This window comes from Planococcus citri, chromosome 2 (genome assembly GCF_950023065.1).
Source record: "Planococcus citri chromosome 2, ihPlaCitr1.1, whole genome shotgun sequence".
Classification (NCBI taxonomy): Eukaryota; Metazoa; Arthropoda; class Insecta; order Hemiptera; family Pseudococcidae; genus Planococcus; species Planococcus citri.
Genome location: NC_088678.1, coordinates 82,108,699 through 82,130,204, shown reverse-complemented (window position 1 = coordinate 82,130,204; position 21,506 = coordinate 82,108,699). Strand labels below are relative to the sequence as shown.

Here is a 21,506-nt window from a genome sequence, read left to right as displayed (position 1 = left end):
TTATTGTACATTTATGTCCATAAACATGTACATTTCACTCAAATATACAGGTATAATACATGTTTCCACTTCATTCCATGGTAAAAGAAAACCTTCATCTAATTCAAACTTTGTTAACTCAAAATATACCAAAAACAAACTTCCATAACTCGAACTCTGATAACTCCAAGTCAACTCTTTCTCCCTTCAGATTTGAGTTATTGAGACTCCACTGTATATAAAAAAGATAACTGTAAATAAATAAAATTGTTTGTGTAAGAGCTGGTCAGCGTTGAACAGATAATTATACAGAGACACTGTCCAGACTGAATTATAACCATGTTTGTACATAGGGTTTCAACTAAGATTGTAAATAGGCTAATCTATCATTCTTTCTTTTTTCTCTTCTCAAAATTAATAATCTCTTTTCTATTTTTCATTTCTATCTTAATTTATGCATCCAAAAACCAAATTGAAGCCTCAAGATACCTAAGCCAAAAATTTAAGGACTTTGGATAATCAAGAAAATCTCTTAACCCTTTCGCACCGGAGCAACTTTGAACAAATCTGCTGGGAACTTCTGGGACACATTCTTCCCGCAGGCTGGGTCCCATCAGTAAAGTGTCAGGAATCGATTGAGACCACTCGTAATTTTTTCGATCGTGTTATAGCAACAGTAGCAACACTGTGAATTATCTTTTCCGCAAAAACGCATTTTTCAGTAAAAATGTGAAATCTGAGCAACTAGTTGGCAGTAATTAAAAATTAATTGCAAACACAGGGAGTGATTGTGCCCGGCAACGAATTTATATTTGAAAATAGATAGAATAAACTACATTTTGAAGCGCAAGAAAAAATTAGGAGAACGCTATTCACTCGTAAGCAAAGCTAATTCATCAGGCGATCATTTGAATCAACCCTTAGGTTGGCTAAGAGCACTATTCACTCGTAAGTGAACTTCACACAATCCTAAGGGAGGACCTATCTACTTCGTAGATTCGCAAATGTCTGGCGAACTACCGCCTCGCCATTCCCTTTTTGGTAAATAAAAAAAACTTTAAGCACTGCACAGAGTACTGGTAAATCTTATATATTTGAAGAATAAAACAACAAAATATATAAGTCAAAACAAAGAAAAGAAAAGGCAAAAAAACGAAATACAAAAAGGAAACAAAAATAAATCTATGGACTATGGTCTCCTGGGATTATCCCATCGACACCCTACCAATCCTATACCCCTCGGTACCGGGGACGAGAATATCCGAGAGACAGGAGCACCCTCACTCAATACCTACCTACCGAAGTAACTAGGTACTAGGTTGTAATCCCTAAGCCGTAGCTAATGGCTAGGTATTACTTGAGCTGTACATGGACATGCCACTCGTAAGTGCATATACAGACTGAATTTTGACACACAGAGCACTCACGTCGTAAGCTATAGGTATAGCCTACGAGTCCCTACCTAACAACGTCCCTATACATGCCATAGCAGATAGGTACGCGGTCTGTTAGATAGGTGCACGGCTCTCTAAAGAAGCAAAAAACCCATTTTTAGTGTGCGTAGCACACTATTGGTTTCGCTTTGAGAAATGAAATTTCATTGTAACTGAATGTTCTCTTAAGCTATCCAACCATTTTTTATACCTATTGGACACCATTTGAGAATCATTAAGACGGAGGGTATAGATGTATTTTCATTCAATTCGGATGGGTAATTGCTGAGTAATTGCAATTTTAGTTCATTATTTTAATGCATAAATTCCTAAAAAATGGTAAAGGGGACTTATAAACCACCTGCCGCTCATTGTACCCTGCTATACCCCCAGCCTTATCCCTTCATCATTTTATAAACACCTGCGTTGCATTGTACCCTGTTACACCCCCAGTCTGCCAGCTGTGTATTTCAAGTGGGAGTGGCTTGGTGGGGTGGTTCCTTCTAATTTACTTGGTTACCTCCGGCAGTAAAACAAATTGGCAGTTCATTTTATGTGAAACCTTTGTGAAGTATACACCATTCCAGTTAGTATCCTACATAGCTTGTGTCTGTTAAGAATAGTGTTACCTATATTGTTCCTGTGTTGATTTAATGGTTGCAGCTTTTCAGTTCAAATAAACAGGTAATTATTACATCTTCATTATTGTTTTTATTATTATCATTTTTTATTTGGTTGAAAATTATAAATGCATTTTTTATTATCTACATATTTTTTTTTGAATTTTTATTTTTTTTTAGACTAGTTCAAATTGAGTTTCTAATCTGGTGTTATTATTTACTTTTTTTTTAAATTTTTGTTTTTGTTTTTTTTAGACTAGTTCAAATTGAGTTTTTAATCTGGTGCTTTTTTAATTCAAATTTATTTTTTTTTTGAAATTTTTATTTTTGTTTTTTTCAGGCTAGTTCAAATTCCTAATCTGGTGTTTATTATTCATTTTTTTTTTGAAATTTTTGATTTTTGTTTTTTTTGGACTAGTTCAAATTGAGTTTCTAATCTGGTGCTTTTTTAATTCAAATCTATTATTTTTTTTTGAAATTTTTTTTTTGTTTTTTTTAGACTAGTTCAAATTGAGTTTGACGCGCAAGAAAAAATAAATTAAATCTTTTGTCCTAAACAGACCTAATATACCATCTCTCACACGCATTTAAAACAACCCTTAGGTTGACTAAAGACAATCCCAAGGGAAGACCTAGCTATCTAGTAGCTTCGCGAATGTCTGGCGAATTACCGCCTCGCCATTCGCTTTTCGGTGAAATAAAAAAACGTAAGCACTTTTTAAGCACTGGTAAATCCCATATATTTCAGGAATAAAACAAGACAATATATGGGTTAAAACAAAGGAACAAAAAGGCAAAAAATAAGGAACAAAAAGCAAACAAAAATAGTTAACAATGAATGGGATTATCCCAGCGCTACCCTACCAGTCCTATACCCCTCGGTACCGGGCACGAAAGCATCCGAGAGACAGGAGCACCCTCACTCCATACCTACCCAAAAGGTGTAGGTACAAGGTCGGATTCCCTATTCCGTAGCTAGCGGATAGGTAACCCTATGAGCTATGTACTTGCACTCGTAAGCGAAGTACATAGACTGAATTTTGACACGTAGAGCCATCGCGTCGTTAGCCATAATTATAGCCAACGAATCCCTACCTAACAACGTCCCTATACATGCCGTAGCGGATAGGTACGCGGTCTGTTAGGTAGGTGCACTGCTCTAAATTCTAAAAGAAGTTACTTTTCTTCCCCCTTAGAGGAAATAAAAGTTTATTTTTTCTCGCACTACAAGTTTCTAATCTGGTGCTTTTTTAATTCAAATCTATTAATTTTTTTTGTTGAAATTTTCATTTGTTTTTTTTAGGATAGTTCAAATTGAGTTTCTAATCTGGTGCTTTTCACCTCAAATTTATTAATTATCTATTATTATTATTTTTTTTAAAATTTTCGTTTGTATTTTAGACTAGTTCAAATTGAGATTTTAATCTGGTGCTTTTTTAATTCAAATCTATTATATTTTTTTTTTGAAATTTTGGTTTTTTTGTTTTTTTGTGACTATTTGAAATTTTGAGTTTCTAATCTGGTGCTTTTTTGATTCAAATCCATTATTTTTTTTGAAATTTTTTTTTTTCAGGATAGTTCAAATTCAGTTTCTAATCTAGTGCTTACCTAATAGGTTAGAAATTTATCATTTTATTTATTTTTTTTAATTCAAATTTTATTTTTTTAGGCAATTGAGTTTTTAATCTGGTGCTTTTTAAATTCAAATCTAGGTATAATTTTTTTTTGAAATTTTCATTTGTTTTTTTCACTTTTTTAATTCAAATCTATTATTTTTTTTTAAATTTTCATTTGTTTTTTTCAGGCTAGTTCAAATTGAGTTTCTAATTGTGGCATAATAATTGAAGCCAATAAGTAGTGGCAAGTCAATATAATAGGTAGTAGCATAATATAGTCAATATATAGGGACAAATGAAGCCAACAAGTAGTGGCATACCTAATTGAAGCCAATAAGTAGTGGCAATGTAGAGGCAAAATTAAAGTCAATACATAGGGACAAATGAAGTCAACAAGTAGTGGCATACCTAATTGAAGCCGATAAGTAGTGGCGATGTACAGGCAAAATTAAAGTCAATACATAGGGACAAATGAAGCCAACAAGTAGTGGCATACCTAATTGAAGCCAATAAGTAGTGGCAATGTAGAGGCAAAATTAAAGTTAACACATAGGGACAAATGAAGCCAACAAGTAGTGGCATACCTAATTGAAGCCAATAAGTAGTGGCAATGTAGAGGCAAAATTAAAGTCAATACATAGGGACAAATGAAGCCAACAAGTAGTGGCATACCTAATTGAAGCCAATAAGTAGTGGCAATGTAGAGGCAAAATTAAAGTCAATACATAGGCACAAATGAAGCCAAAAAAAATGAATGGCAAAAAAATGTACTTTGATAAAGAAAACTGAAAAAAACCCAAACTGAAAACCAAAATAAATTCTATCAGTTTAGGTTTCGGTTTTACTCACACTGCTTCATTATTTTTGTTATGGTTTTTTACGGTTTTTAAAAAAACCTATGAAATTTCGGTTTTTGTTTTCAGTTAGGATTTGAAAATGGCTAAAATTATGGATCTTGTTTCCTATTTGAGGTTGTTTATTAAAAAAACTTTCATTAGGTTGCTTTCAAGTTTTTCGGATTTCAGTTACAGTTTTTGTTTTTTTGTGGTTATGGTTAGCACCCCTGTATGCATCGGTGAAATATTCTTTGAATTGGTATATTATGTTGATGAAAAATAAACAAACTTTTTCGAAATTATAACATCAAATTTGATATTTATTACGCAGAAATTATACTTTTTTTTTTGAAACAGTTAAACAGGTAAAAGAATTTGCAGATAAAATAATTACAACTATTAATTTTCAGAAAAATGAAGAAATCCTGCTGTACCTACATGGTACGTGGCGTATGGATGACGCCCTCCGTGAGTGGGAGTATTCCCCATCATCCGACCTGTATTAAAAGTAAAGTTAAAAACTTGAAAAAAAAATTAGTTATTAAAATTGGGAAAAAAAAAGAGCTGGAGAATATTTTCATGTTTATGGCACTCAAGTAAACTGTTTTCTTCATGAACATTATTATATTAACAATACAAAATAAATAAAAGAAATATGGTAATTTTTTTTTTTTAAATTGATTGGCAAAAACTCTCTTGTAATCAGCGAATAGCTGATGGCTTGTTTTGCTATAAATTCCAAAAACCTCATTTTCTTTAAAAATTATTGTTCAAAAATCTTATTATTTTCTGTTTTTTGCTAAAATTTAATTCTTATACTGAAGAATGAAGATGAAATTATTGTTCCTAGTACTAGCTTCTTTGCTAATATATTTTACTAAATTTTTGTTTGTGTTTAGAATACAAAGGTTGTTTTTTTCTGTTTATAATTTTTGTTTTTCATATTTTATTCAGTTTTCACAAATAATATATGTATTTACTTTTGTTCACATTTAGCATTAAATAATTATTCTCAGTTTTGTTTTCACATCTTATTCAGTGTTTACAAGTACCAATATGATTATTTTTTGTAAACTATCAGTTAAAACTGTACAACTGTATACAGCTACGCACACTTTGCAGCTAAGCTGTGCTTAGCTGTCTAGTTATTTCTCCTAGAAGAAATAAAAATGTACTTTTTCTCGCCTTACAATTTTGGTATGAAAAAAATTAATGTTGATTAATTTTTGAGGGAGCAAATTCAAAAACAAAAATGTGAATAAGTTTTATTCAATAATTTTTTGATACTTTTGAGCTGTTGGGTGTTATTTTTTCAAGAAATCAAAAAAAGGACGATTTCAGTCTGTCAGGAATGTTTTTCTGCATATTACGTCCCATCAAATTTGATGCATTACTCACAGAGAAATCCTCAGTTAAAGGAAATTGCTGTCTCAATTTTGGTAAAATTTCATAAAAATGTCAATTTTTGAAATTTTGAGATTTTATTAGCAAAAAATTGTTTTTTTTTTAATTTTTTCACATTTGCATCTAAAATACAAATTTTTCACATGACTTTTTGCATACTGAAATGATATTATTGGTATTGCCCCACTTGTCCCAACAATTTTTGCAAATTTCAAACACTGACGGGACAAAATCCACAGCTGGGACATACATGTTCCCACCTCAATATCTCGAGTGTGAGTTGAGGAAAAAATCTGTAACAAACTTATGTTGCTTAGAAATGTCCAAGGAACGATTTAATGTAAAAAAATTGGAGGTGGGATGCAAAACCAATATTTGGCGCGAAGGGTTAAAACAACTGTAAAGTACATATAATAGGTATGTTTAACATAAGAGCAATCTATACATGAGGGCAGTTGGTGAGAAGCCAAAAGCCAGTGCACTGACTGCCCCACAAATGTCCCTATAAATCTTGCAGCAATAACTAGGGGCCCTAACTTGTTAGGATCACCACTAGACAAAATCACTACCCCTTAGAACTTCACTCCGAGACGGGTTGGGGGCTCAGTCGTGATTTAAACAGGCATGCTTGCAAACAAAATCTGGGAAGTAACAACTGGGCCTTAAGCAACCGCCACGCCTAGGGGTTATGGGTCGCGGTGGACAATCCGTCTCACCTCCCCCTTCTCACCCTGCTTAAGCTTGGGGTGAAGCTGTACATTTACTTAGAATAGTTAGTATTACTCTAGTAACCCTAAACTTAAGATTGATTTTCTTTTAATGAATATAAACCCTCAGTGCCTAGTGCAACCGAGGTTTAATTTTTTTTTTAAATCTTTTGTCAATATCTCCCCCCTGGGAGGCCAACAAATTTTGAAAAAATTCACGTGACTAGACTCGAGTCTCCTCTATACATTTTGAAAAAATTCAAAATTTTTTGTTCAAAACTCGTTGAAGTATAATTTTTATCCCGAAAAAACGTTTTTTCGCCATTGCGAGGCAGGGGGCTGGGTGGGGGAAATTTTTTTGGATCCGACATTTCAATGTTTCGTCAAAATTTCGAGAATCCGAGGACACGAGAATTTCACCCATTCCACCCTGGAGCACTCTTTCTTCACTATACGGAACAACGAAGAAATATTAAGTAGTCAACGAGAACAATGCCCCGCAATAAAATTAAATCACTGGAATTCCGTTCTGCTGCGCAAAATAACCCTATAGCGAGACAATTTCAATACTGCGTGAGCTTTTTCGCATCATTTACTACATCGATCGTTGGAAATTAACTCGTATTTACTTCGGTAAGCCGACGAGATGATCAAAATACGCGCAGATAATTCGCTTTTCATATATTCATCCCTGTATACGTAATCTGACGACAAATCCATCCACCTACGTTAAGGCTGAGCTGACGCGAAGAAAAACTCGTCGTCACCCCTTTACAAAGGCGTAAAAGCACACCGGGGAGCGTATTTACAATACTTGCCGAAAGAGAACGAGAGTTTTGTAGCTGTTGAAAGTTGACGCATACGCGGGCGGCGCAGCGTCGTCGGCGTCGGCGGAATTATACGTTCACGATCGGTTCATAGTTGTCATGTTGGTCGGTGAGTACAATGTTTTTTAAAGAAAAAAAATTCATCATCGGGCGTCGAAACACCTACGACACGTTTGGTTGCTGGTTCGGATAATTTCACGTTCGCTCGACGACTCGATTGTTTTTGGAAAAATTACGCTGACGTAATGGTCGACGAAGCAAAGCAAAATATCGTTTAACCCACATTTTTTCTGTTTAAAAAATATCAAGCGCAACCGCACCGTGTGCTTTGAAAGTGTTTCTGTTTACCGATGCTGATAATTTTCGTATGTGCGAAGGTCGTAAAACTTCAAATTGATCATTTTGTTGGAATTACGACCATTTTGAAAAGTACGAAGAAGGGAAGGGCAGAGGAGAGGATGGGAGGGAGGGGTCAAAGCGTTTATTGAAATCGGCGCTTACGAACATGACTTTTGAGACATCTTATGATTTTTAATAATCTGCAGTATGAATAAAACAATCGAGAAAAAATCCAAATACACTCACCTTTCTGACTGATATCCTCACAAAGCACGGCTCGAGAACTCCGGTAGAAGCGTTAGCGCTCATTTTACAAATAAATTCGAATTTCGCTTCCCATCTGACCATATGCTCTCGAACTTCTTCCCTGTATAACATACAAAACGTGTATTAATACAACAGTTGACAGTATTATTACGCTAATTAGTGAATATTTTGTACGATTACACGGATTACGATGATCGAAGTACAAACTAACAAAAAAAATACGAGCTTGGAGTATGATTGGGGGAGGGTGGGTTGAAATTCCGAATCCCCAATTTTATATTCTGTGCTGCGTCTGAACACGTTGTTGGTATGCAGATTATCGAAATACATTTCTTTCAACATTCAACGGTACACGTACGTAAACATTAAATACGTAGACGTAGATATCACGTAATGTATGTACCTTATGATACCCTGATATCCCTGATATGTGAAATACTGCACGATTCTAACTGCATCGTACCCTAATACAGATATCATACTTGCATTAGACTCACGTGCTAAGATGGGATTAATTTGAATATCTTTCCAGTGAGAATAAAAATTATTCCGAATTCGTGAGTTTATTTTCGTATAACATTTTAAAAAAATACCCACTCAGTTTTTGGGATCAAAAAAATACTCATTTTTTTCGAAAAACAGTACATACCTATCTTTGGTAACCAAAAAAGTTCGAAAAAGTCACCAAAAAAGTTACAAAATACGAGGGCAAAACATTGAAATGCATAAAGAATCGACAAAAAAAGAAAAAAAAATGTGAACATTACAAAATTGAAATTAAAAATTGAACTGCATTGCTTACTTATCCAAAGGGTGTAATAATCTAATAAGTAATTAAAAACAGCCCCCCCCCCGTGAAACTTGTCAATTTTTAGCAGCTAAGAGAGAATTTTTGTAATTTTGAGCGAAACAGCAAATTTTTGGCTAAAAACGAAACATAACAATTAGCAAAAGAAAGAGAATTTTGGCGATTTCGGGCAAAAAAAACTACATACAAAAAATAGGGACCTGCTTGGGATTATTTTGGCAGCAAAGTCCGGCATATGATAATAGGAGCGACTTTTTGAAAATTCCTGAAGCCTCCAGCAGATTTTTGAAACTTTAAATTTTCACAAAATTTCATCAAATGGAGATGGAAAGCTGAAATTTACTCTACACTCCAATTTTAACACCCTGAGAAAACGACTTCTGGTAGATTTCAAGCCATTTTAGTGCCTCCAACGACTTTTTTGAAAATCACTGGAGGCTCCAGTAGATTTCTGAAACTTGAAATTTCCCCAAAATTTCATCAAACTAAGATGGAGAGTCGAAATTCATTCTGCAAACTAATTTCAATACGCTAAGAAGTTGACTGCTGGTGAATTTCAAGTCGTTTTGGCGCCTCCAGCAACTCTTTGAAAGGTTGTATGACGTTTTTTTGAAAAATTGAAATTTCCTAAAAGTAGCTGGAAGCTTCAAAACCATTTGAAACCACCATGAAGCCTGCGAAGTAAATTTCAGCTTGACAACTCCATTTGATAAATTAATGTTGGGGAAATTTCAAGTTTCAAGAATCTACTGGAGGCTCCAGTAATTTTCAAAAAAGTCGCTGGAGGCTCCAGAACGACTTGAAATTCACCTGCAGTACTTCGTAGCGTATTGAAATTATTTTTCAGAATAAATTTTAGCTTTACAACTCCAATTTGATGGAATTTTGTGGGAAATTTCGAGTTTCAAAAATTTGATGGAGGCTCCAGTAATTTTCAAAAAAGTCGCTGGAGGCTATAAAATCACTTTTGAATCCACCTGAAGTCGTCTTCAGAGGATGTTAAAATTAGAGTGTAGAGTAAATTTCAGCTTCCCATCTCCATTTGATGAAATTTTGAGAACATTTAAAGATTCAAAAATCCGCTGGAGGCTCCAGTAATTTTCAAAAAAGTCGCTGGAGGCTCTAAAATGACTTGAAATCCGCCAGAAGTCGTATTCAGAGGGTGTTAAAATTGGAGTGTAGAGTAAATTTCAGCTTTCCATTTCCATTTGATGAAATTTTGTGAAAATTTAAAGTTTCAAAAATCTGCTAGAGGCTTCAGGAATTTTCAATAAGTCGCTGGAGGATCCAAAACGACTTGAAATTCACCTGCAGTACTTCGTAGCGTATTGAAATTAGTTTTTAGAATGAATTTTAGCTTTACAACTCCAATTTGATGGAATTTTGTGGGAATTTCGAGTTTCAAAAATCTGCTGGAGGCTTCAGAACTGCTCAAAACGGGTTGAAACGGTTGTACTGTATATCCCAAATTTCAGCTTTCTTGGTCAATGTGGTAACATTTTGATTTTTTCCTCATTTTTGGCCCATATTCGATTTTTAAAAATTCACCAAAAATCGGAAAACCCACTTTAGCACTTGAAATTTTGACAGGTGATAAATTTTTGCATGATCTTTCGATCTACCTTTGTAAAGTTTGTAAAATTTCGTGCAAGTCCTATGTTAAAACGCAAAATCTGCGATTTCGGCTGACCTGTCAATCAAAATGGCCGTCATTTTGTAAGTAAGGCCAACTTTTTTTTGGGCAAGTTTGCTTTAAAATGTTCCTTAGGATGTCCCCTTTAAGAAAAAAGTTGTCCCGGAGGATCGGCGGGGGGGGGGGAGGTGCAATTACTCCTATTATCATATGCTGGACTATATAGCACTTTTTCTGAAAGCAAAAATTTTCATAAATTATAAAACCCAGAATTTTTGACAATTTTTGGCAAAAAAACCGGACTTGGGGGATTATTGGCGATGATAAGTAATACTTTTTGGCAATTTCTGACAAAAAAGTAACACTTTTAGGTAATTTTTCAAAAAAAAAGTCATTAAAGCAATTTTGCTATAAAACAAAAGTGTTTATCTGAAAGCTTGAGTTTGAAAACTTTGGCAAAAAATAGCCATTTTTGAGTCTGATTGGTAACAAAATTACATTTTTTCGCAATTTTTTTTTAAAAAGCAATTTTTTCTTTACATTGTAAAAAAAATGACAAATTTTGCTGATTTTTGGGCAACTTGTGCTAAAAAAAAACTAGACTTAAGTATATCATTTTTGCCCGAAAAAGCGTTAGTTTTTTTTTTTGATTTGTTGGTAAAAAAAGTGAGACTTTTGGCATTTTTCGGCAAAAAGGCGAGACTTAGGTAATTTTGGATAAAAAATCAACTTACAGGGATTTTTAACGAATTAAACGACAAATTTTGGTCAATTTTTGAGAAAGCGAGAATTTTTGCCTTTTTTGACAAAAAATAAGACGAACAATTTCAGCAAAAAGCAGGATTTTTGAAAATTACAGGAAACCGGTAGATACTTTTGAGAAATTTCTGACCAAAAAAGGTAGAATTTTGAGTCAGTTTGAAGTAAAAGCGAGAATTTTTACATTTTTTCGCAATTTTGTCGAAATAGTGAGATTTTATAGTAACTTTTTTGTAAAAAAAAATTAAAAAACGAGACTTTTTTAGCAGGTAGGTAATTATTGACAAATTTTCATCAATTTTTGTCAAAAAACAAAACTTCTACAATCAGCCAGAACATTTGAAATGAAAATTTTAAAAGAAATTACGAAAAAAAAAAAAATTACGAAACAAAAAATATTACTGGACTAAAAATATTTCAAAAGTGTTTAAAAAGGGATTTATAGAAATTTTTGCTTTCTTTGCTGAAATTCAAAACCATTTTAATAGATTACATGATATCTTTTCCGGAAATCTCTCAAATTATTATCCAATTTTGAGCTAAAAACTCTTCTAAAATGCTCAAAAAACATTTTCATGGGAATATTTGTTTTTTTCTCTCGAAATTTCAATCTATTTTGACAGGTCTAAAATGCATTATTCGATTTTCGGTGATTTTTTGAAATTTAAATTAAGCTAAAAGTGAGAAAAAAATCTAAAGTTTACCAAATTGACTCGGAAAGCTGAAATTTGAGGATACACCCTATTTTAGACCTGCCAAAATTAATTGGAAACTGTTTATTAGATACTGCTTTCCAGGTAAATTTGGTAAAATTCTGATTTTTTCCCCTCATTTTTGGCATAAATTTGATTTTCAAAAATTCACCTAAAATCGAAAAACGTACTTTAGCACTTGAAATTCTGATAGGTGAAGAATTTTGGCATGCTCTTTCGATCTAGCTTCAACTAGTGTAAACATTTCTAGCGAGTCCTATGTTAGAAAGCCAAATCTGCGATTTCGCGATTGACCTGTCGATCAAAATGCCTCCATTTTGTTAATAAGGCCAATTTTTTTGGCAAGTTTGCTCTAAAATGTTCCTTAGGATGTCCCAGAGGGTCGTAGGGGGCAGGGGGTGAAATTATTCCTATTGTCATATGCCGGACTATTGACTATCATCGCAGAGTTACCAAAAATCGTCACTTTTTCACTACATAGGTATACTTTCACTACCCAGTATCTGAATCTCGAAAACCCTTTTGCCAGGTTCTCCGAATCTCACTTGTTTTTCAAAGAGAAGACCAGGAAAATGAAAATCAATAAACGAATAATTAATTCGTAGAACGGAACATGTGAATAGTGATTCATCCGTAATGGTAAATTTTTTTACAATTCCTCATTTTTATCAAAATGCGAGAATGACTCGGCTGAAAAATACCTATCGAGGTTATCAATACCGAGAAAACCTTCGTAAACAAGAAAGGAGATGACAATATTCATATTCAACTCCACTTCAACACAAAAATCATCGAATAATTACGTAATTCGTGTTTGACAAACGATTGATTCGCATCCTGCAATCTACATTCCGACAACGAGAATTTTTAAGCAAACAAGTATCAAGTTGTACGTGGGATAAAATTACCAGAGAGGTATATACGATTAAATACTACGACCCCGAACCAATAAGAAGACGAATAATTTTCACAACCGATTATTACATAATTTTGAATTACTTTGATAAGAAACTTTTACAACGGGTCGCGATGAAAATTAATACCCAGCGTTACTATGGAAATGGTAGAGAAACGTTTACAGAACGTGATGAAATTTTCTCCACGTTCGTCAAATGAAAAAAAAAATCTTTTAGAAAAAATATCACTAGAAAGGTCTCGTGAAAACAGAAGCCGAATGTAAATTACGATAAAATATTCCAAATAATTCTAGTTGATGGCGTGAATAGGACCAATAACTCGACTCTCAATTACACAGTCAAACACATCGAATAACCGAACGGCGAACACCGATGATTAAAATTCGAATGAAAATTATCGATTTTTGGAAAACATACGTTGATTTGGGTATTTTGAAGAAATTGTACGTCAATTTGCACGAAAGCTGTACGAATAATGTAAACACGGTTCTGTTTTCAAATTCGTCACGACGAAGACTAAACCAGAATTTCTATTCAAATAAGGTATAGTTATGTTCAAGCTGCGTGAAATTAAATTCATCGCGTTTAAAATAAAATTCAATTCGGCAGTCTCGAGTCGATGCGAATAATTACTTCATCAGTGTGCTCGTAATATTCCAAAAGATGAATTATAATTTACGATATATTATTCTCGTATCATCGCTGCAGCCATCAGTAAGTATTCCTCAACCATCAACGATGCAACTGTAACTGTAGCTCGAATATACAATAAAAGTAAAAATAATCGGTACTAAACCGTACATTTTATAAACTACAACGTGACATTATCGTTAGTATCACAAAATTTTCAATTACATAGATCAGGGCTCACCTGGAAGAAGTTTCGCTGAAATTGCCACCGTCTAATAATCTCACTTTGACGAACAGCACAGCGTTCACGAACGGTACAGCAGTTAGATCTTCGATACATAACTGTACCACGAATTTATACCGCTTCTTCTTCATCATAAATGCCATCGTGAGAGCAGCGAAATCTCAGATCATTCGATCACTTGCAGCAATATTATTCATCGTTTCAAAAGAAACTTGTCATTCTGAAACACATCAGTGTGTGATGATTTAATCGTACATAATACAACGGTCATTCAAGTTGATACACAATTACATCGAGTTCGAGTATTATTATTATTTCATGAGTCATGAAAGCTACTTACTTTTTTGTTGGAGAAGATCATTATGGCTTACTGAAGTGAAACTGAACGATGAGCTGAGTGTCAATTTGCATAGCCTACATAACTTCGACGAACGACATTATTCGCACCTAGAATTTCAAGCGAAAAAATTGCGACGATTTACGAACACGTAATAACAAAAATTTATTCCGAAATGAACACAGAATTTCGTCAACGAACAGACGACGAAAAAATTGACAACTCAAAATTTCAACGAAAACTGACTACGAAAAGTTTGACGAGAAAAAGATAATGGAAAAAATATATGGAAATCAGTGATGACGAAATCGGCCACGTTTTTTCTCAACTGCACTTTCGTAGTAGTGAAACTTTCCGTTAGGAGCGCTAGTGTGATAGGTGATTTTTTTTTTCTTTTTTTTAATCAATTGAAAATTGAAATCTGAATTTGAAATCAAGATTCTTCATTTTATTCAATCAGTTATCAAAATTTAAAAATTAAAATACACCTAAGTAAAGTCTTTGAAGAAAGATGAACACGACTCACAAGTTCACAACTATCGAAGTGTTGATCATTCAATTATGTTACATTGAAATTTATTATGTGAAGTGAAGTAAAAAATAAACGTTCAACGACTCTTATATTTTCATTCTCTCATTCTCTCGCATTCAAAAAGTATCATGTCTGAAATGGAATCGCAAGCGAGTGAAAACTGGAATGGAAATAATCAATAAATGATAGTAGTGATAGTAGTAGATCTTGTCCGAAGCCTTAGAAGTAAGTAGTAACTATGGCTCTCGTGCATTTGAAAAATTTGTGCTCGGAAATTGAAAAAGGCAACATTTCCAGTTCTAATAAGTTTGAATTGATCAAGTTTTATGTTATTGATGCGATCAGTAAGGGATTCGGAATAGTATTCGTTGATTTTAACATTACCTCAGATATTCTTCTGTTCACGTATCTAAACGTCCGATTCACTTTGATGTTTAATCAGCCTGCAAACATTGCCACAGTAGTTGTAAGTATATATTACTATACCTATTTGTAAATTGTAATGACGTGATTTATAATGGTTTCTGCAAAAGTATATTATTATTGTACTCTTTTGTGTTTAGAATTTGAATACTTTATCGACTACATCTATGCCGCTTCCGGATGACATGGGCATCCACGCCACTAAAGACAACGACGACGCGTATACTGTCCATAAATCTGCGAAAACCGAACCAATTTGTCGTAGACTCATGTCACGAATGTGGGAAACGATTTTTACTGAAATGTAAAGTAAAAGTAACAAACTAGGCACATTTTTAATATCAATTGTCATTAATATGCATTATTTTTTATGAATACAGGTTCCATGTGGAGGATGAGATGGTGTCAATGCAACAGCCACAACAAAGAGCGTAATCGTAATCATACGCAGATATCTGGAAATCTCGATCGGCGGTGTAATACCTACCTATTGTAAATGAAACGAGAAGACTGATCAAAATGAAATGATTTGCTCATTCTCTAGTATTATATCCTAAGTAGTATTTTTCTATAGGTGCCAGAATTTTTCGTGATCTCGTAGCTGTTATTTTATTCCTTCGTTACATCGGGATTTTATTGATTATAAATAATTTAATCGTATTAAAATAATTTTGAGATTCAGTCTGATTTTGAGTATTTTTTCTGTTCGCTTCTCCATTCTCTTTGCGCTGGTACCTAGGTAGAAAATTATTGAATGAATTCGCAATATTTCAAATTCCGACATATGGAATAAATCTTTCAGAACAAATCATAAAAAAACAAATATGTACCTAGTACCTACCACTAGCTGTTCAAAAAATTCAAACATTTTGTTAATCATGGCATTTCTCTATGGCTACTCGTAGTACTCGTATTTCATTAGTGAAAACTGAAAATATTAGGTATAGCTTTCAGGTTTTGCCTTTCAGCTTGGCAGCCGAAAGCTATAAGATCTTGGTGTAAAGCTTTCTGCAAGAAAATGAAATAAAAATATGAAACGAATTGTTTTTGTTCTCCATTATTGAATTGATTAAAATTCCTTTTAAAATCAATTGATTCAAAAAATGTAACCTGAACTACAAATAAGAAGAGGTTCAAAAAACGCCCCAATGTACAGAGCTGTTTACCGCTTTAAAATATTTTAATTTTTGGATATTTTTTAAATTAAAACGTTCTCAATTTTGTCTCCTTCTCTATACTTACTCACTTTACCCAGTATTCTACCAAATTGTTTTCCATTCCATTTAGTTTTTCTATGTACTTTAATCTGGAGGAAATTAGTCACTGAAATCAAGCAGGGATGGGACGATACTATATCGATACTTTTGAAAGTATCATGATATTGGATCGATATCATTTGGGTCATAAGAATCACAACATTATGGATAAGTGATTAAACATTGCAAAAATCAAGAATAGTGTCGCAAAAGTGCCTCAAACAACAAAAAAATAAAAAAAATAATGTCAAAGAATAGAATACCAACATTAGGTACTACTTCCATGTTATATAGAGTGTACCTACTTACTTATTGCAAAAATTGCTTAGAGAAAATGTATAAATACTGTAAAGTCGATTAAAAAATCAAAACCAAGACGTATTAAAAAACTGATGAACTTGAAATAAAATTGAACAATCGTAAACAAGAACTACCTACATCTTTGGATGACTTTTTTTTATAAAAACTGATACAACTGATTTTTCATTTTGAGCATATTTAAATTCTAATCAGATGAAAAATCGCAAATGAATCGATTTTTAATCATAATCAGATTTTGATCTGGAGATTTTTATGTAGGTTAATTGTAAATTTATGTTAAATGGAATAATTATTTTATTATCTGTTTCAATTATATTGAAATTAAAATTATTTTTTAACGAGAACTGAAAAAACCACTGTTAACATGAGTAAATTTGAAATTCCCTTCTAATATGTTAGTATTTTCATACTTGCTAATGTTATTATTTTTTCATAAGCTGTGAGCAATTCTTGCAAACATTGCAATAGGTTCATCAACATTTTAATCACTTTTATCGGTGTTCATAACATTTTCAAGCAATTTTTGCAAAATGCTGTTCAGTTTTTGTTTTTGTTTTTGTTGTTTTTTTTTTCAGTTCTCGTTCACATTGTTTGATTTTACTTTAATTTCACCAATCAATTAATTAGGTGCTTCACATACCTACCTTTAGTGATTTTTTTTAATACCAATTTTACAGTAGGTAACTTACTTTGAGTGCCTACATATTTACTCGTATTACAAAGACCTTCATTTTATATGATTTTTGTAGTATTTTAGACTCGATTTTTTTGAAAATTTGATCTGCGCCCTCTGGAGGGCTGAAATTTTGCACAGCTCTTTTTGAGCAGACTACTAGATTTTTTTCGATCTCAAAAATCAAATTCTACCCCTCCATCGGGGGACCAAAAATTTGGACTGGGGCACCTCTCTTGTGAGTAGTAATAAATTAAGTTGTTTGAAAAATCAACAATAGGTATTAAAATTTTCAATAATTTATATTTCTGTGTTTTATAGATTTTTGAAGTGGCGGCCGCTGCATGTGGATGAGGGGGATGTTGTTTATATACATTTCCCCACATTGGAAAAACGATATAGAAATTCGTACATCCACCGAGGTCACACCTGTGTGGGGGGCCCTCAACCCAGCAGTGATAGTTGCCGCAAAAGATAAAGACGAAACCTGTTCAGCATTAATAATGACATCGAACCAGCACCTATCGAAATATTCAAGATTCATGGAAGTTGCCGATAATGTAAAAGGCTATGTAATAACCTCTCCGCGCTGCCGTGTAGACTGTCACCGGATCAGTCACTTCAAAGGAGTGATTGGTCGGGTGGCACCTCATGAGCTGAAACGTTTATTGAACAAAAAAAATGACATCAAAAATGCGTACAGTTACTCGTATAATAATAGGTATCCTTTTTTATAGGCTTGCTATACACTGATTAGATCATTTTTAAATTTTTTCTACTTTTGCGAAATTTCGGCTACAACGGAAAGTTTTTTCGCTTCAGTAAATAATTTTTATCAATTTTATTCAATTATAAGACCCCGTACCATATATATAAATGGAAAAGGCGAATACGAAAGCGTGAATCTACCGCTCATTACCATGTTCACGGTTCCGCATAACAAAGTAGGTATGTGTCCGTGTAGAGGTATATAGAAAAATAATATGAGTTTAAAACAATTCGAGTTTTGAATCATTTGTTCGTTGTTTGTATTACACATAAAATCGGCTAACCCGTTTATAAGAAATTCCGATGAATTGAAGAAACAGCAGGACCAGCCACCACCTCCGCATTCGTCCATAGAAAAGAAAACTGACGATGAAAACATAATCAATTTTCGATTTGGAGATTTTAATGTAGGTGTCTATCTATTTTCAAGGATAAATTAATATTGTCATTTCGAACATGACCAGCATGGGATCAGAAATTAAAATTAGAAAACCCTTTTCTAAGTAACTTAGTACATCTACATATATTCCTATATTGCTAATGTTATTATTTTTTCATACTTTAAATGAGCTGTTTGAAAAAGCTCATTACAATCCACAACACAAAAGTATTGGAAACACTAGGTACTTATGAAACGTAATAATTATACATTTTGTAAAATGTCAATTCGTGTATACTATTCTGTCTCCTCGTAACACCGCAGTTTACTAATATAATTTGCGTGTTTTTATGCTGAAATATGATTTTTTAATTTTTTTTTTCTCGACAGATTCCTGATTTCGACAGCCTAACTATTCAAGTGCAGTTCAGCTTTGCTATTGCAGTGGTAAGATACTAAAGTTTTTTAATAATTTGCCTCTCGAAGTGAGTTTGTGTTATTTTTGGCTCAAATTTGGTTTTAAAAAATTTACCAAAAATCGAAAAATGCGTACTATTATAAATGTAGGTACCAAAATTTTGGCTGTAAGTTGATATTTGTGCAAGTTCTTTCGATTTTTTTTTTTTTTTTTTTTTGTTGGCGGGTGTTTGTAATTACTTGATTATTACACCCATCGTCTGAGATTTAAATTGAGTTGTTAAGGTCAAGTTTTTTAATTAGGACTAAGAATTTTTTAATTTCGGAAGGGTCGTCTGGTATGAATAGGGATCTTTCATCTATTTGTAGGGATAGTCTGTGCTGTTGTAAGGAGGGACAGCGAAATAGTAAGTGTTGGACAGATATAGCCTAAGTTCTGATGTGCAGAACTGGCATGTGGGTTTTGGGACCTTTTCATAGAGGTGATTATGGGTGATTTTTGTGTGGCCAATTCTCAATCTGGTTATAATGATTTCTTCGAGTCTATTTAGTTGAGATAGGTTTTTCCAAGGCTGAGTAGTTTTTTTGTGGTGAAAGAGTTTGTTTGATGTTTGGAGGGACCAAAAGTTTTGCCATTTCTTAAGTGTGTTTTGGGTGAAGATAGATTTAAGGTCGTCAGCTGTGATAATTGTGAGAGGAAAACGAGTAGTGGCGGATTTTGCATTTTTATCTACAATTTCGTTTCCTGTGATTCCAACGTGGCTGGGTACATACATAAACTGTATAAAGAAGTTTGAATTTTGTAAGTCAAATGAAGTTTTATGAATATTTTGAATTAGAAGGTGATCGGAAAAAAGATTTTGGATAGCAGTTAGTGAGCTGAGGGAATCACGTTGAATTAAGAAGGACTTATTTTCTGATTCATAAGTGAATATATCACAGAGGCAGTGGAAAATAGCTGTGAGTTCGGCAGTGTAGATTGAAGAGCAGTTATGGATTTTAAAATTTGAAATTTTATCATTAATAGAGTAGGCATAACCCTGAATGAAGTGTTGGTATTTTTGATCCATCTGTAAAGCAGAGATTGAATTTTTTGTATTCTGATAAGAGTTCAAGATAGTTTTGTTTTATTACTAGTGGAGAATGGCTATTTTTTGGGTAGTTAATAAGTTGTGTATTGACTTGAGGAGGCCTGAGGAGCCAAGGGGGATATGCTATTGGTTGTTGGATGAGTGTTTTAGGATTGATTTGAAGATCATTCAACGTTGTGATGAAATTAGAAATGGGTCCTTCTATATGATCAAAATGTTGGGGGTTGGTGCGAATTTTGCTGAAATTTGTTAATTTTGCCAACATTCTATCAATTTACATATAGTGATTTTCTAATGTTTTTTTAAATTTTAGTTTTTTACACAATTTTAACACTTTTTCGTGCATTTTAGCGAATTTTACTGAAATTTCATTACAGTACATACTTTTAGTTGATTTTAAGAGATTTTTTACTTCATTTTTGAATATATTTACAAAATTTCAGCACGTTTGCAATTTTTTTTTCATGTATATTTGCCAATTTTGTTTTTCTCTCCCCTCTCCTTCCTTTTTTAGGAGTAAATTATTCAAAAATAAACGTTGAGAAAAATTTTCGAACCGGACTAAACTAAGATTCCTCCAGATCTCATTCTCAACTTCAAAGGACACTCTTTAGAATTCAAAACCACTACTAAATTTCTTGGCTTAACTTTTGATAGAAAACTAAATTGGACTCCTCATTTTCTAAAATTAAATCAGATATCATGAAACGCCTAACTGTTGAAAATAATCAAAAACACCAAGTATAATCCATCTCGCAAACTCCTACTTCACTCGTATAAATCTCTAATTCGCAGCAAAATCGAGTATGGAAGCCCATGTTTTGCAAATATCTCAAATAAAACTTCTAATATCCTAAAAACAATTCAAAATTCAGCCCTACCTTATTGTAAATTTGTGGATTTTTTTTTTTTATTATGGATGCCATTTTCAACATCGAAGATGTATGTATTAGGGGACAACGATCTTCCTGCAGAAATGCTGGACGATGAAGTGGATGAGTTGCTGCGACGTAAGTACCAATATTATTGTATTTTTAAAAAAGTAAGTAATTGATGTATGTACATTTTTTTTCATTATTTTGAAACAAAATTTGTGACTCGTTTTTTTTTTTTGTGAAAATAAGCCACAGATGTGGGAAAATTACATATAAATATTCGAATCTGAAGGAAAAAAAATTCATAACTTCGAAAATTGTGTAGGAAAATTTAGCTAGAAAGAGTTGAATACATATGCACCATTTTTGTCAATTATTTTTATGCCTAAAAAAGGTTGTATTTTATTTGGGGGGGGGGGGGGGGAGTGATTTTTAAGAAAAGGGGATCGAATTTTCGTGTTTGAGGGAAAATGTGATTTTCATGAAATTTAGTTGAATTTCATTTTAAAGGGGAATAGGTTGAATTTTGATGCAGATAAAAGTAATGAGTTTTGGATTTAAAAAGAATTGAATTTGGATTTTTGGGGGAAGAGTTTTGAGAAAAAAGAGATTGAATTCTGTTGGGAAAAGAAAGGAAAAATTCGCTATTGTTTTGAAAGAGAAAGAAGATTGACGGAAAAAAGGTGGAATATTGAATTTTAA

General features: G+C 33.1%; 2 protein-coding genes across 5 annotated transcripts in view; one reads left to right on the top strand and one right to left on the bottom strand.

Annotated features, from left to right (window-relative positions):
* LOC135838048 (early estrogen-induced gene 1 protein) overlaps nucleotides 1-14,454 on the bottom strand; it is a 61,595-nt gene extending 47,141 nt beyond the window's left edge. Inside the window, exons 1-3 of one of the 4 annotated variants that reach the window (XM_065353575.1) lie at nucleotides 14,073-14,454; nucleotides 13,730-13,952; nucleotides 8,008-8,128 (exon numbers count right to left, since the gene is read on the bottom strand). In XM_065353575.1, coding sequence (XP_065209647.1) covers nucleotides 8,008-8,128; nucleotides 13,730-13,875 — 267 coding nt within the window. In that variant the 5' untranslated portion in view covers nucleotides 13,876-13,952; nucleotides 14,073-14,454. The remainder of the gene's footprint in view (nucleotides 1-8,007; nucleotides 8,129-13,729; nucleotides 13,953-14,072) is intronic. The other 3 variants (XM_065353576.1, XM_065353577.1, XM_065353578.1) reach the window with 3 other exon arrangements.
* A 93-nt stretch (nucleotides 14,455-14,547) lies between these two features.
* Nucleotides 14,548-15,705, top strand: LOC135838051 (uncharacterized). The gene is made up of 3 exons (XM_065353583.1): nucleotides 14,548-15,067; nucleotides 15,165-15,328; nucleotides 15,405-15,705. Exons 1-3 carry the CDS (start codon nucleotides 14,840-14,842, stop codon nucleotides 15,457-15,459), a joined length of 447 nt encoding a protein of 148 aa, XP_065209655.1. The 5' UTR covers nucleotides 14,548-14,839; the 3' UTR covers nucleotides 15,460-15,705.
* The last annotated feature ends 5,801 nt before the right edge of the window (nucleotides 15,706-21,506 follow it).

Coding starts and splice junctions, on each gene's coding strand:
- LOC135838051 (XM_065353583.1), top strand. CDS start 14,840: ATGGCTCTCGTGCATTTGAAAAATTTGTGCTCGGAAATTGAAAAAGGC. Junction 15,068..15,164: donor CAAACATTGCCACAGTAGTT/GTAAGTATATAT, acceptor TTTTGTGTTTAG/AATTTGAATACTTTATCGAC. Junction 15,329..15,404: donor GAAACGATTTTTACTGAAAT/GTAAAGTAAAAG, acceptor TTATGAATACAG/GTTCCATGTGGAGGATGAGA.